At 50.1% G+C, this 14,798-nt stretch overlaps 2 protein-coding genes and 1 long non-coding RNA gene across 5 annotated transcripts in view; 2 read left to right on the plus strand and 1 right to left on the minus strand.

Annotated features, from left to right (window-relative positions):
• Positions 1–198: 198 nt before the first annotated feature.
• Positions 199–5,404, plus strand: LOC130532956 (cytochrome P450 11B, mitochondrial). The gene is given in 10 exon segments (XM_057045998.1): positions 199–553; positions 681–836; positions 1,392–1,606; positions 3,467–3,628; positions 3,631–3,669; positions 3,747–3,919; positions 4,014–4,180; positions 4,588–4,666; positions 4,742–4,954; positions 5,155–5,404. Coding segments are annotated over 10 exon segments (1,602 nt in total). The 5' UTR covers positions 199–266; the 3' UTR covers positions 5,266–5,404.
• Positions 1,223–3,508, minus strand: LOC130533067 (uncharacterized). 2 transcript variants are annotated; one of them, XR_008952470.1, is made up of 2 exons: positions 3,361–3,508; positions 1,223–2,033 (listed from the first exon to the last, which is right to left on the minus strand). It is a non-coding gene; the product is annotated as an uncharacterized LOC130533067 (long non-coding RNA). The 2 variants fall into 2 exon arrangements; XR_008952471.1 differs by having other exon boundaries at positions 3,345–3,508.
• Positions 5,405–7,701: 2,297 nt separating the features above from the next.
• Positions 7,702–14,798, plus strand: part of pklr (pyruvate kinase L/R) — an 8,844-nt gene continuing 1,747 nt past the window's right edge. Inside the window, exons 1-10 of one of the 2 annotated variants that reach the window (XM_057045996.1) lie at positions 7,702–8,082; positions 10,784–10,948; positions 11,188–11,279; positions 11,351–11,482; positions 11,584–11,770; positions 11,871–12,144; positions 12,481–12,631; positions 13,643–13,795; positions 13,887–14,053; positions 14,555–14,621. In XM_057045996.1, the coding sequence (XP_056901976.1) occupies positions 8,061–8,082; positions 10,784–10,948; positions 11,188–11,279; positions 11,351–11,482; positions 11,584–11,770; positions 11,871–12,144; positions 12,481–12,631; positions 13,643–13,795; positions 13,887–14,053; positions 14,555–14,621 (1,410 nt within the window). In that variant the 5' untranslated portion in view covers positions 7,702–8,060. Of the gene's footprint in view, positions 8,083–10,362; positions 10,485–10,783; positions 10,949–11,187; positions 11,280–11,350; positions 11,483–11,583; positions 11,771–11,870; positions 12,145–12,480; positions 12,632–13,642; positions 13,796–13,886; positions 14,054–14,554; positions 14,622–14,798 lie in introns of those variants that run through there. The other variant, XM_057045997.1, reaches the window with a different exon arrangement.

Here is a 14,798-nt window from a genome sequence, read left to right on the forward strand (position 1 = left end):
CACAGCTGCTATTATAGTGGAGCCATAAAGTTTCAATAAATGATTCAACCAGCTGGATTTTTCTTTTTTTCTTTTTTTGGGGGTTTCGGCCTTCGTGCGGTTTGTTTTCTGTCAGCCTGACGTTTGGGCCGTGTTGCCATTCTCTTGAACCCTGATCTCCGCATCCATAAATCATCTGCTATCAGTCCATCAGAGCATTCAGGGACGCGAGTTCTGGGATGGAGGAGGGAAGGAGTCACTTGTAGACGGGCGAACGGCTCTGGAGGATGAGGAGCATGTGGGTTCCAGCCGGCGCCGGTGTCAGAGCACGGAGCGCCCGGGGATTCCGAACAGCAGCGGGGGCGGTCGTGGATGGAAAGGTAGGGGGCTGCAAAGGAGCCGAGGTTCCAGAGAGCAAGAAGGGCGTGGACGGACAGGTGAGGAGCTTTGAGGAGATCCCCCACACAGGGAGGAACAGCTGGGTCAACCTACTGAGGTTCTGGAGGGAAGATCGATTCCGGCACCTTCACAAGCACATGGAGCGAACCTTCAACTCTCTCGGCCCCATCTACAGGTATCACCTTCAAAAAGGTTCTCAGGTGATGATCAAAGCACTACCGTGTGTGTGTGTGTGTGTGTGTGTGTGTGTGTGTGTGTGTGTGTGTGTGTGTGTGTGTGTGTGTGTGTGTGTGTGTGTGAAGGGAGCACGTGGGCACCCAAAGCAGTGTGAACATCATGCTGCCGTCCGACATCAGTGAGCTGTTTCGCTCCGAGGGTCTGCACCCCCGACGGATGACCCTGCAGCCGTGGGCGACGCATCGAGAGACGCGGCAGCACGGCAAAGGCGTCTTCCTCAAGTCAGTAGCGCCGTGCACGGTGCACGTGTTGGTGTCAGTCATTTGGCCTCATTTCCATGACTGTTCCTCCACTGCTGGAGATCAATATTGGACAACAACAATCCGATTATTGCCGTCAGGCTGAAAAAGTTACACTTCTTATTCTGCTCCCAAGAAACTGCAGATTTTATTTGTGTGGGAGGAAAAAAAGTGGTGTTTGCCGTCACTGCTCTGCGACTCTTTCACACCTCACTGATATTTAATATTTATCTCCCTCTAGCTGTACATATTTTTGTCTTTATTTAAGCCTCTCTGTGCCTCGCTGTCACATCAGCATAAGTAAGATGAGCATGCAGCTATATTGGGGGGGGGGGTGGAGCTCACAAAAGTAAAATCAGAAACCAAAACACAGCTTAAACGCTTTAGTACACACAAAGATGAGAGTTGTAATTCAAAAAGAACTAAAACAACTTGACAGATGTGTTAAAATAACAGTAACGGGAGGGAGGGAGGAGCCACCGCAGCTGAATTTTGTCATTGAAGAGATGAACCTGGATTTGAACCCTCTCCCCACAGGAACGGCGAAGAATGGCGAGCCGACCGTCTCCTGCTCAACAAGGAGGTGATGATGAGCGAGGCGGTGCGGCGCTTCATCCCGCTGCTCGACGAGGTGGCCCAGGATTTCTGTCACATGATGCAGACGAAGGTGGAGAGGGAGGGAAGAGGAGAGCGAGGCAAACGCAGCCTGACGATAAATCCCAGCCCGGATCTGTTCCGCTTCGCTCTGGAAGGTCCGAGACCGTCTGAGGACATCTGTGACCTTTGTAGCAGAAGTTCAAACATGGTTTACACAGGGGTCGGACGGAGATGCCGCTCCTCTGATCCCTCGTGTGTTCTATTCATGGTTGACCTTGAACTGGTGGGGGAGGGGGGGGGGGGGCAGATCCACTTCACCTCCTGCTTATATTTCATTCTCCTCAAAAATGAGATCTTTGCAGTTGAGTCACAAACGCTGACGTAGGCTGTGACGTCAGAGGATCACATCCTCCAGTCTGTTCCTCCGGAACGTCAGCCTGAATTTTAATGATTCCAGCCCCGAACGTTCCGCTGCTCCCATCAGAACTTCATTTTTGTTAGGATGGGAGGTCAAGGAGAAGGTGAAACTTTCACAGCAGCAACGATGCTCAGAAATGAAGCATTTACTCACCTCTGCAGTGACTGGGAGAGGGGGAGAGAGAGGGGGAGAAAGAGGGAGACAGAGAGGGGGAGAGAGAGAGATGGAGAGAGAGAGGGAGGGAGAGAGGGGAGGGAGAGAGGGAGGGAGAGAATGGGGGAGAGAGAGAGGGGAGGGAGAGAGAGGGGGAGAGGGGGAGAGAGAGGGAGGGGGAGAGGGAGGAGAGGGGGAGAGGGGGAGAGAGAGGGGGAGGGAGAGAGGGAGAGGGGGAGAGAGGAGAGAGAGAGGGGGAGAGAAAGAGGGAGAGAGGGAGGGGGAGAGGGAGGAGAGAGAGGGGGAGAAAGAGGGAGAGAGGGGGAGAGGGGGAGAGAGAGGGGAGGGAGAGAGAGGAGAGAGGGGGAGAGGGAGGAGAGAGAGAGAGAGGGAGGAGAGGGAGGGGGAGAGAGGGAGGGGGAGAGAGGGGGAGGAGAGGGAGGGGGAGAGGGGGAGAGAGAGGGAGAGAGAGGGAGGGGGAGAGGGGGAGAGAGGGAGGGGGAGAGGGAGGGGGAGAGAGGGAGGGGGAGAGAGGGAGGGGGAGAGGGAGGGGGAGAGGGAGGGGGAGAGGGAGGGGGAGAGGGAGGGGAGAGAGGGAGGGGGGAGAGGGGAGAGGGGGAGAGAGGGGGAGAGGGAGGGGGAGAGGGGGAGAGAGAGAGATGGAGAGGGAGGGGGAGAGGGGGAGAGAGAGAGATGGAGAGAGAGAGGGAGGGAGAGAATGGGGGAGAGAGAGAGGGAGGGAGAGAGAGGAGAGAGAGAGGGAGGGGGAGAGAAAGATGGAGGGAGAGAGGGGGAGAGAGATGGAGGGAGAGAGGGGGAGAGAGAGTGGGGGGAGAGGGAGGGAGAGAGAGGAGAGAGAGAGAGAGAGGGAGAGAGGGGAGGGAGAGAGATGGAGGGAGAGATGAAGGGAGAGAGGGAGGGAGAGAGTGGGGGAGAGAGGGAGAGAGAGGGAGAGAGAGGGAGAAAGGGAGTGACAGAGGGAGAGAGAGAGACGTGCTTAACGGACTGGAACACATGAAGTCAGGTGTTAAGCCGCTATAGAAATAGACCGACCTAATCTCTATTCTGGTCGACTGTGTGAAGTTAATAGCAAAAAACCAAGTTTGATTTGGGAACATTAGGTCTATATTACAGCAGCACCAAGGTCGGAGTTTCCATTTCGATCCAACTACAGATCAAATATGTGCACATTTAAGGTTTAAGGGTGTTTTTTTGCCTTCACCTTTAACAATTCTTAATTTTTCTCATGCAGCTAAATTATTAGACATGCGTGAAATGAGATTAGAGACGAGAACAGTCCATGAAATCAAAATTCCACTCACGTCTCCAATGACTCACCCGGCTGTCGAGTTCCCTAAATCGGTCTTTCGGGAGACTTGTTTTGGTTCAGTTCCTCGGCTCTTTAATAGAGAGGAATAGAAACTGAAATGCTGTTTCCCTGCAGCCAGCTGCCACGTGCTTTACGGGGAACGCATCGGCCTCTTCTCCTCCTCCCCTTCTCTGGAGTCGCAGAAGTTTATCTGGGCAGTGGAGCGAATGCTGGCCACCACGCCCCCTCTCCTCTACCTGCCCCACCGCTTGCTGCTCCACCTGGGAGCCCCTCTGTGGACCAGCACGCCAGCGCCTGGGACCACATCTTCGCTCACGGTACGATGCTCCTTCCGGCGCCGATCCATCGAATCCTTTGAATCCGCGGCTGCCATCCTGTCCCGCTCTTCCAACAGCGGAGGAGAGGATCCAGAGGGGGTACCAGCGGCTGTCACACTCCCAGAGTCGAGGTCCTGAGGGTGGGGGCCGGTATAAAGGTGTCCTGGGGCAACTCATGGCCAAAGGACAGCTATCTTTGGAGCTCATCAAAGCCAACATCACTGAGCTGATGGCTGGAGCGGTCGACACGGTGCGTGCGTGTGTGTGTGTGTGTGTGTGTGTGTGTTTGAATGACTCTCACCACTCTAATAATCCCAGCGTAATAATTTTGCCCCACCTCTCAGACGGCGGTGCCTCTACAGTTCGCTCTGTTCGAACTCGGCCGCAACCCGGAGGTGCAGCAGCGGGTGAGGCAGCAGGTGCGAGAGTCATGGGCCCAGGCTGGCGGGGACCCTCAGAAGGCCCTGCAGGAGGCGCCGCTGCTGAAGGGTACGATCAGGGAGACTCTCAGGTAATCCACGAGGCGCCTCCACGCCTTTCTGACCTACGACCAGTGTTGCCACGTGCTCCAAACATCAGGCTGCTGCTTGATAAGAGGCCTGACAAAAACGATTCCAGCTCGCGCCCAAGTCTGAACTTTTCCATCCACAAATCCATCTGTTGATGGATTTCTGTCAAGAACCAATCGTTTTGGGGGCGTGACAGCCCAAGAGCCTCACAAAATCCCCATGAAAACAAGCTGAAACGACGAGAGAGGGGAAAAATCCTTCTCCTTCCAATCAATAGCAAATAATATGGCACTAAACCACATAATACCTGGGGTGACTATTGATTGCCTGTAATCCAGGTGCGTGTGTCCAAAGTCAGACATAATGTCTGGATTAACAAAGTTATTGCTTGTGTCTTGTCTTGTCCCAGGTTATATCCTGTGGGGACCACGGTGCAGCGGTATCCAGTCAAAGATATCGTTCTCCAGAACTACCACATACCCGCTGGGGTGAGTCTCAAGGCTTTTAAACACACAGTCGCCCCACCACCACCTCGAGTGATTGTGTTCAACATCTCCACCCAGACGATGGTCCAGGCCTGCCTTTACCCTCTGGGAAGGAGTGCAGAGGTCTTTGAGGACCCCCTACGCTTTGACCCCGGCCGGTGGGGCAAAAGCAGAGAGGAGGGCCAGAGAGGAGGGGGGACAGGGTTCCGTTCCCTGGCGTTTGGGTTCGGGGCGAGGCAGTGCGTCGGGAGGAGGATCGCTGAGAATGAGATGCAACTGCTGCTCATGCACGTGGGTTACACACCAGATTGTTGAGATGGGTCACATTGTAACAGGCAATAAAGGTCTCCCAGGTCACCAGGTTGAGTGATAGAACGTAATAATTTCATTCAATATCTAACACGTCTGTTACGTGAGTCTGTTGGGGGAAGTATGGCCTGGTTGCTATGGAGGCTAAACCCTGCGTAAGCTTCTCCTCCCTGTCCTTCTAGATCCTGCTGGGCTTCCACCTCAGCGTGCCGTCTTCAGAGGACATCAAAACCATGTGCACACTCATCCTCATGCCCGAGACTCCGCCGAAGATTACATTTACCAAGCTCTGACCCCCACGGCGAGGAGCGGCGAGCTTTTGGTGTTTCACGTGTGGAACCAGGGCAGTCATCCTTTCTTCTTGCTGTCCTCCCTGTGCTGTTCCCAGAAAACCACAGATTCTAAATGAAAAAATAAATAGTTTGAACATTATTATTATTGTTATTATTATTATCTAATCTGATGACCTCAGAGATTAAATATAAATAAATCCAATATGCTTTTTTTAAAAACAATATTGTTAATACTACTTACAACAAAAGTGCTTTTTTTAATTTGTCACTTAAAATGTGAAAATATTTCTCATACGCCAATTATGTAAACTATGTTTTCCGACATTTTGAAATGAGGCGGGGCAAACAATTATGTTCAAAAAAGTGTTGACTGACCTCCACCTGCAGGTTTCTGCCACATTATAATCAAAATACTGCGTAGCCACTTCAGCCTTGTTGTCGTTCTTCTCCACCATCTATTGTCATTTAATCTGTTTTCTGATTGATTAGCCACATTATTGCCATTATTATTATTACCAAGCTAACTCAGCAGCAGGCCTGTGGGAGGGAGAACGTCTGGATGTCAACAGTTTCACACTTGCTAATGAGAGCATGAGCATCTTTTAACTTACATGGTCTGTGGAGCAGCTGAGAACACATTCCACAGCCATCTGCTGATGCTATCAGGGAACAAGGTCATCCTGCATTTCCAGTTTGAGGGTCCACTTTAAACGATTCAATCAATGATTCATGGTGTTGATGAAAACCACAATTTAAATGTGGCGCCTGAGCTGAGACCGCAATCATCATATCTTGGACTGTGTAAGTGGACAATGAAGGACCTTAAAGGGACATTTGGCTCTAACCTAAAAATGCACAGCAATTATAAATGAACGAACAAGTGATTTTTTTTCTCCAAAGAGGGCCGCCTGAAAGACCGTTTTTCTTTAAATCACACCAGACAATTTGCACCATTGTGCTCTTCATAATCCCTGTTCACCCAATTTCATGGATGTGGATTCGGCAAACCATTAAAGCCACTGACGGCCTCATCCGCAGGTCACTGCTGGTCAGGAGGTTTGGGAGGCAGAGGATGATTTATTCACAGGTTGGGAGCTGCAGTGAACGACGTGCTGGTGCCACAACTGGGAGTACAGGAGGAGCTCATCAGAACAATGAATATAATGGAGGTATTAGAACCACTATAGAGAGGTCAAATTCTTCCCTTTTCCAACCCTCAACAGCACAGCAGATATTTTAGCAAACACTCTAATACAGATGTTTTTCCTTCAGTGAACAACGTCTCATTCATATATTTTGTTTCCAATGGAAAAAAACCTCTATTTTTCTTTGGACTAATGTTGCTGTGGAGTCCCCCAGGGATCAATGCTGGGACCACGTCTAGTTTGTCTGATCCACACAGGCACCTCTGAAGTGCTTACAGAATCACATGCTGGATGATTATAGATTAAAAACCATGTAGTAGCATAGATACGAGACACAGAAACTATACTATAGAAATAATAGAACAGTTTTAGTCTTTCTAGTTTTATTCCTTTTTAAACTCAAGGCCATCCCTCCATCTCCAGGCTCAGGTCGCAGTGGCTCTAGCCTCAGCAGAGACACCCTGACTTCTTTGTCAGGTTCACACAGAGTTCCTCCAGCAGAGAGGAGGCCTGAAGGCGCCTGTTGGCTGGGCCAGAACTCCTGGGGCCCAGCACGGCCCAAACAGACAATGTAGGTCCTTCTTTACGTGGGCTAACCACCCACAACAGGAGCCAGCGGGGTCAGACGCACGGTGAGCTGCTATTGGTGACGGTTTCACTGTAGTTATTGTCTTTAGATCAAATATTTCCTTACAGATACGGTATGAAAAAATATTGTTGTATTTGTTTTTTCCCGATTTAATTTCCCCCGTCACCACATGCTCGTATACCGACCAAACCGGTAAAAGTCGGCCTGCAAAATCTATAATTACAAAAGGGTTTTTATTTGACAGGAACAGCAGCCGCCAGCCTGACAGCAGACTTTTCAGTTTACACACCCACTCCTGCGGGTAGAATCTCTTCCATTTCTCATTTGTCTCTGTCCTCTTTATCCCTTCGGTCTGTGGTTCCACCTTGGTGCCACAATATCGCTGCAATTTTTCTGTCCAGCTGCTTCTTCCTGCTACCAACCAGACAGAAACTAGATATTAATCACTCTAGTTTGGTATAAGTGCTTCCTGGTTGTTCAGCGTTCTTCTTTTGCACTTTGTTCCCATTAATAAAACATTATATCTTGATCAGTCTGGTCTAATAAACGCACAACTGTTATGTCATAGACGTAAAGCAGATCACGTAATTCTCTTTTCCAGGCCACCTTCGGAGCAAAGGTCTGTTTGTGCTTTGGCTAAAGATTTACACCGTCTGCGAGCACGACTGAGGTTCATGCATGAGTGTGCGAAGTCCACCGCTCCGTGCCCGTTTCTTTGACACATCATCACCTGGACCACCTTCTTGTCTCAGCAGGTCTTCGTGTTCGAGACGACACCACACACAGCTTATTGTCACGGGAACATTCTGATAAAGTTCATTCCGGCCTCCAGCCGGCCCAGTCGGGAGCTGGGATCCACCAGTGGTGTGAGTGGGAGGAGTGATGAAGGTAAAGGGCGGTGGAAGAAAAGAGCGCATGCTAGACTGGGCTTGTCCAGGTGACACATGATTAGAGGATTCTGCACCTCCCCAATACGGCACCAGGCAGGAGACTGTCAGACTTTCAGGAAGCACCACAGGAGGAGAACGAGCACAGTGGATTATCACATATCTATTTGAAGAATGACCAGTCATGGCAGAACCGGTGAGTGTCACACACTTGGTAAATGAATCATGGGCGTAGATCAGTAGCAGAGGCCAATCTAGTTCTAATGTTTGCACTTATATCGTTTATTGGCAACACTTGATTCTAGTCGGACGTGCTGCAACGTTTACCGGGTGTTTTATCCTGAACTTAAGCTTTAGTGCAGAGTTAGAGCTTAATATAAGTCTGCTCATTGATCAGTGACATGCACAGTGGCGTGCGCTCACGCAGGAATTTGGCCCTTTGCCATCAGCTACAACAATGCACCCATCAACCTTTTCTTGTTAAGATCTGAACCTTGATCAAAGTTGCGCAACATCTTTGACCTAATGTCTATTTATAGCCAGTGTATCTGTAACAAGTCTGCATGTGTGTGTGTGTCCGTGCATACACTCTGGGTAGTGTCAGAGTAGGATCTCAGTGGGACATGTGATGTGTGCAGCAGCGCGGCAGAACTGGGCCACAGAAGGGTGGAGAGACGGAGAGGGGAGGAATAAGAAGGCACGATTAGCTGTTTATACGCCGCTCGTGACCCGTCTCCTCACCCCCGTCTCTTCTTCTACTGCGCGCCGGCTGCATGATGAGGGTGGGGCTGCAAACGACAGCTGGCAGAGTGAAAGTGATTCAGCAGCTCAGCTTTACGTAGAAGCTTGGCCCGTCAGGTTCATCGCTCCTTCTCTCCTCACTCCGACTCTCGGCTCCTTGGTCTTTTTACCTCCTGCTGTGTTCTGAGGGCTGACCTGGTCCTCCAGGATCTCTCCTCGCCTCTCTGCTTTTTACTCTTTGCCCCCCTGTGGAGACAGGAGCTGCAGGCTTGACTGACTGTGACGTCCTCTGGGATGGAGGCTGTTAGACCACGGCGCTCTGCAGGAGAGACGGCCACGTTTGTACATGCTCAGGTTTAGGTGGAGCCCAGGGACAGGGCACTGGAGGCCATTACGCTCTCGTCTCAGCTGGGTCGTAATTAATCAGTTCACATATTTGCTGTCTTTGATTATTTATGGTTTTCGCTGGTTTGTTTAAATGGGATGAACTGTTTCTGAGGTGGAGCCCAGGCCTTTGCTTTAAATCAAGCACAAGAATTCGGAGAGTTATGAAACAAAGACTTCTGCTTCAAGCTCCTGGCTGAGTTAAGTTTAAAAAGAAAACAATAATTTTGATGTCACGGGCAGATGTCAAGGCCAATGTTACCTGTTCCCACCCTGCACTCACCCCTCAGCCCCCCCAAGAGCTACTGTCTGTCAGGGAAGATCAGGGGGGTCCCTCCAGCTCCAGGAACTGTTCGGTTCTGTCCTTTATAGTATGTCTGATCCTTTCTGTCCATTAACTCTGTCATCTCTTTGGTTTTCAGTGCGTTCTGATCCGCTTCTTGGCTTTTAGCAGCTCACATGACAATAAACGCTTGTCTGAAACACCCGGGATTATTCGGGTCGGCTCAGGTTCTACCTGCAATTCAAGGAAAACTGAAAATTGATCAACTGGGAAGTCTTAGTTCTGTGTAAACCTCTAAATTGGATTTAACAACGTCCAAAGTTGAAGGTTTCCAGACTGGTTTCTCATTATATTGTGCATTATTGGGTCGTGTCTGTAGCAACTTTTGTCAACCACCACAGGGTAAAACATGACTGAGAAGGGCAGGAGATCCCCCCTCTCAGGGCACAGCCTGGTCTGCAGCCAATGCAGCATCTGGTTGGTCATAAAGACACCTAACCCTAACCCTGCAATAACAACAAATATGCCTGTTATACCTGGTCCAACACCACCACCAAGAATGACTGAACAAGGTTGTAGTTTATTTAGCTGTTATGATATTTCATTGGTTTTTGTGTGTGTTTCCTGTTTTATTTTGGTAGTTTGGGTCCCTGCTTGTGTGATTAGTTTTAGTTTATCTTTATTTAAGTAGTTTAAGTTGTTAATTCGCTTCACCTGCTCGTTACCCACCTGCTCTTGTCTCTATTTAAGCCACGCCCCCTTTACTTTCTGTGCCAGGCTGTCTTTGGCACTCTTGTGTGCGAGCGTGCACGCCTGTTTGGTGCCTTCGACTTATTATATATATATATATATATTTGCACGCTTGTTGCCTGGTTTTGACCTATTGTGACCTTTTGTCTCCGCCTGGGTTAAAGAGGTTGTTTCCTGGATTTTGATACTTGTTCTGTTTCCTTTTGCACTTGGGTCCAGGCTCCTGACTCCTTTACACAGGTCCCACAGAGGGTCTCTGGGGAGTTTAGTACATTGAAAATGCATCCAAAATTGTGAAATAAATTCTATTTTGGAATGCAGGTCAGCTGACCAGCGTGCACCTCTTGACCCATATACATACTGAGGCGTCCTGCTAGAGTATTATAAAGAGAGAGGCATCATCCTCCGTGGCCCTATTATACAATACAAGGACGTAGGAGGTTAGAACCTCACTTGATTGTTTATACATCTCATTACTCAAACCCGTCAGTGTTGCTTCACATCCATTCTAATGTTGTTGAGTCGCACATCCCACAGACAGGTTCTTACTCTTGTAATATAACATTCATTGTGTTTAATCTCAGTCACAAACATCAGCGCCTGGACAGCTTTCATACATCGCTTCCACGGCTAAAGCCCGTGTTTTCCTCTGTGGCTGCACTTTGACTTGGCCGGAGTCACAGGTGGAGTTGTCAGCGGAGGTCCGAACTCACCGCCGCACTTCTCTCTGCCACAACAGCGTGCATCAGGCGTTACTCAGAGGCGATGACGCTGCCGGACTCCTTCATCCAGCGCCAGCAGCTGGATGCCAGCATGGCCGACACATTCCTGGAACATCTCTGTCTCCTAGACATCAACCAGGAGCCGATCACAGCCCGCAACACCAGCATAATCTGCACCATCGGTGAGTGTCACAGAGATTCAGGCTCACTTTCAGCTTTGGATGGGGGGGGGGCTGCTGCATTCAATGGTACAATAATCCAAACCTTAAAAATAAGGAATGACGGCAAAGTTTTAGCATTTTACATGTTTAGCATTCAGCGTTTTAAATGTTTAGCCCTCAAAATGAGTTAATGACTTGAAAGAAAGGGTCTACAATGAACTTTTGGGGGCGGCCTCACAGTTTTCTTACGCTCCTTCCAGGACCTGCATCCAGATCAGTCCCCAAACTCCAAGAGATGGTGAAAGCTGGGATGAATATCGCTCGTCTAAATTTCTCTCACGGCTCACATGAAGTAAGGGCCTCGCTTCTTCACTGTTTCCCTGTGGCGTCGGCCTTTTGTCCTGATCTCTGTCCGTCCCTCAGTATCACGGACAAACCATCAAAAACATCCGAGAGGCGGTGGAGTCGATAACCCCCGACCCCTTGTATTATCGGCCCGTCGCCATCGCCTTGGATACGAAGGGTCCAGAGATCCGCACTGGATTAGTGAAAGGGGTAAAAGTGCTGCGCTTCGTCGACAAAAGAGCGGATCGGTCGGGTGGAATCGGGCGGAGGAAGTCTAATTCTAATCCCTCTCTGTGTGCACGAGCGTGCAGAAGGTGGAGGAGGAGGTGGAGCTGAAAAAGGGCGGCCACGTGCGCGTGGTGACAGCAGAGAGCGACAAAGACAAGACGGACGAGACGACCATCTGGGTGGACTATCCCAATCTGCCCCGGGTCCTCGAGAAGGGGAGCAAGATCTACATCGACGACGGCCTGATCGGACTCAAAGTCGTAGAAATTGGTAAATGTTTCTGGATGAGCGCCGTGATCATTATTGGATGTCCGATCAGGGGCTGAATTATGGATCCGGAACTTCCTCTGTGCGTCCGCTCTCTCCGCAGGCTCCGACTGGGTGGACGCGGCCATCGAATCCGGCGGAATTCTGTGCAGCCGCAAAGGCGTCAACCTGCCCGGGTGCGACCTCATCGGGCTCCAGGCTGTGAGCGAGCAGGACAAGGCTGACCTGAGGTTCGGGGTGGCGCAGGGCGTGGACATCGTCTTCGCCAGCTTCATCCGCTCGGCCAAGGACGTCCAAGACGTGCGGAAGGCCCTGGGGGCCCACGGACAGAGCATCAAAGTGATCAGCAAGGTGGAAAGCCGGCAGGGTGTTCAAAAGTAATTCCAAGGAACACGCAACACGTTGATAACAACCACGTACGGGAGTCACAAAATGGCTGCCGGAGGCGGGCGCAGCGGCGCCACGGTGTGTCTGGATGGCCCGCTGAGATGAGCATCACACACTCCGTCTGTCCGGCCCCCGTGTGTGTCCTCACACTGATGTTTTAACTATAACTTTAGGGATTCTTAACGTCTGATCAGCAGGAACCATTGGGTTCCATTGTCCATGTGTCCATCCTGGGAATAATGGAGTCCAGTCCTGCCGCTGCTTCCTATTTTTCCATTCCCAGACTCCTGAATTCTACCCATTCCTTCCTCTGATCGCTCTTTCAGTTTTGAGGAGATCTTGGCCGAGAGCGACGGCGTGATGGTTGCCCGCGGCGACCTGGGGATCGAGATCCCGCCAGAGAAAGTTTTTATCGCCCAGAAGATGATGATCGGACGCTGCAACTCTGCCGGCAAGCCCGTCATCTGTGCCACGCAGGTCAGGGATGCGCACGTGCACAAGCACGTGCAGAGGGGGAATATTCACACACACCCCTACACTCTTGTGCATCTATCTTTGTGAGGACTTTCATAGAGTCACTGTGTGCCAGCTCCTTACACTAACCATCCCAACTAGCCCCTGACCCCTGACCTCTGACCCTAACCTAAACCTAACTGTAAGCTCAACCTTAAAACCAAGTCTTAACCCTCAAACAGTTCTTTAAACTTGTGAGGACCATCAAAAATGTCCTCACTTTACCAGAAGAATGAGTATTTGGGTATTCACTATGTAATGAGTACAACACTCACACACACACACTCACACACGCACACACACACACACATGCACACACACACACACACACACACACTTACACACACACACACACACACACACATACACACACACTCACACACACACATGCACACACACAACACACACACTTACACACACACACACATACACTTACACACACTCTTGGAGCCATGTTGAGTCACAGAGCTGTATCGTGTTTATTCTACAGCTCTTTACTCGGAGTGACAGTGTTATAGCAGGTTTGCCATACTCGAGACCCAAAGCCACCCACACACACACACACCACACACACACACACACAGCACACAGTAATCAGCATTAGCAGCGGCTCCTCAGCCCTCACCAAAGGCAGTTTTGGAGGCAGCGCTGCGAGCGATCTCATTTTCCAACCGTCCGCCCTGTTTATTGGCTCATTATTCTGCGTTTCCGACGTGTCAGTAATAAAGTCAGAGGCGCCCGGCGGAGCCTAAATGGTCATTCATTTCTCCCACGCCACTCGTCCATCCACAGCACCATCAGCCGGTCCCTCCGCTGCCTCCTCTGTGCGCCTCGCTCCACTTTGGGGCCCGAAAAAAGTGCCAACAGAATCGTTTATTTCTGATGGAATCGTTGATCGCGCGGCGTCGTTCAGATTCGTCTCGTCATTAGCAGACGAATGTGAAGGTAAGGCAATATGTGTGTGTCTTTATTTAGATGCTGGAGAGCATGGTGTCCCATCCCCGGCCAACCAGAGCGGAGGGCAGTGACGTCGCCAACGCTGTGCTGGATGGAGCCGACTGCGTAATGTTATCTGGAGAGACCGCCAAGGGAACGTTTCCTGTAGAGGCAGTCGCAATGATGCACTCTGTGAGTGTGTGTGTGTGTGTGTGTGTGATGTCCATTCTGTTGCCCTCTATGAACCCTTCCCCCTCTCTCTGTCTCCTACACACCCATGCAGATCTGCAGGGAGGCAGAAGGAGCCATTTTCCACCAGCAGCTGTTTGAGGAGCTGCGTCGCCTCACTCCCCTCTCATCTGACCCCACCGAGGTCACCGCCATCGGAGCTGTGGAGTCTTCCTTTAAATGTTGTGCTGGGGCCATAATAGTGCTCACCAACAGTGGCAGGTGTGTATCACAAACAGTATTAAGTATTCTGGTTTCTTGCTAGTAATCTCTCATCTGGACAGCAACATGAAGGTAGCTCAATTAGCCGGTTAGCACAGGATCAAGTGCGCGAAATTGTTGCCATATAATAAAATAATTTAAATGGAGAAACCAGATGTGTGTTTTACCATCTTAAAATGGCAATTTAATGTTGCCTTACTCTTTCACATCCACAATTCCAACCTATTGTGTTCCTTTCCCAGCTCTCTTTGCTAGAAGTCTCATTACTCGCTGCACATTCTTCCCTCTCACCTGACTTTAGTGGTATTTCTATATCTGAAAGAGAAATGTCAGGTTTGTTTTGCAGGTTTTCTGCATTAATGGAGCTGGAGCTTAGCTGCTAACTGTGACCTGAATCAGCATGCTAACATCCAGCTAACACAATGCTTCCACATCACCTTATATTCTTCTGTATTCTTCAGTATTTTGTGCGTACGTTCACCTCATAATTATTCGTTCCAGGGCAGCACATCTCCTGTCCAGGTACCGGCCTCGCTGTCCTATTATTGCCATCACCAGAAATCCTCAGGTTTGTCTTTCCCGACGCTAATAGAGCTTTTTTATTTGTCAGATCGCTGACAGGCCACTCATGAAGCGTTCCCTTTGTTGTGGAATGTTCTCCCTTTGTTGTGGAATGTTCTCCCTTTGTTGTGGAACGTTCTCCTGCAGGATCGTCTGTGCAACAGCTGTTTATTGTTCGTTCAAA

The sequence above is a fragment of the Takifugu flavidus genome, chromosome 10 (genome assembly GCF_003711565.1).
Source record: "Takifugu flavidus isolate HTHZ2018 chromosome 10, ASM371156v2, whole genome shotgun sequence".
Lineage (NCBI taxonomy): Eukaryota > Metazoa > Chordata > Actinopteri > Tetraodontiformes > Tetraodontidae > Takifugu > Takifugu flavidus.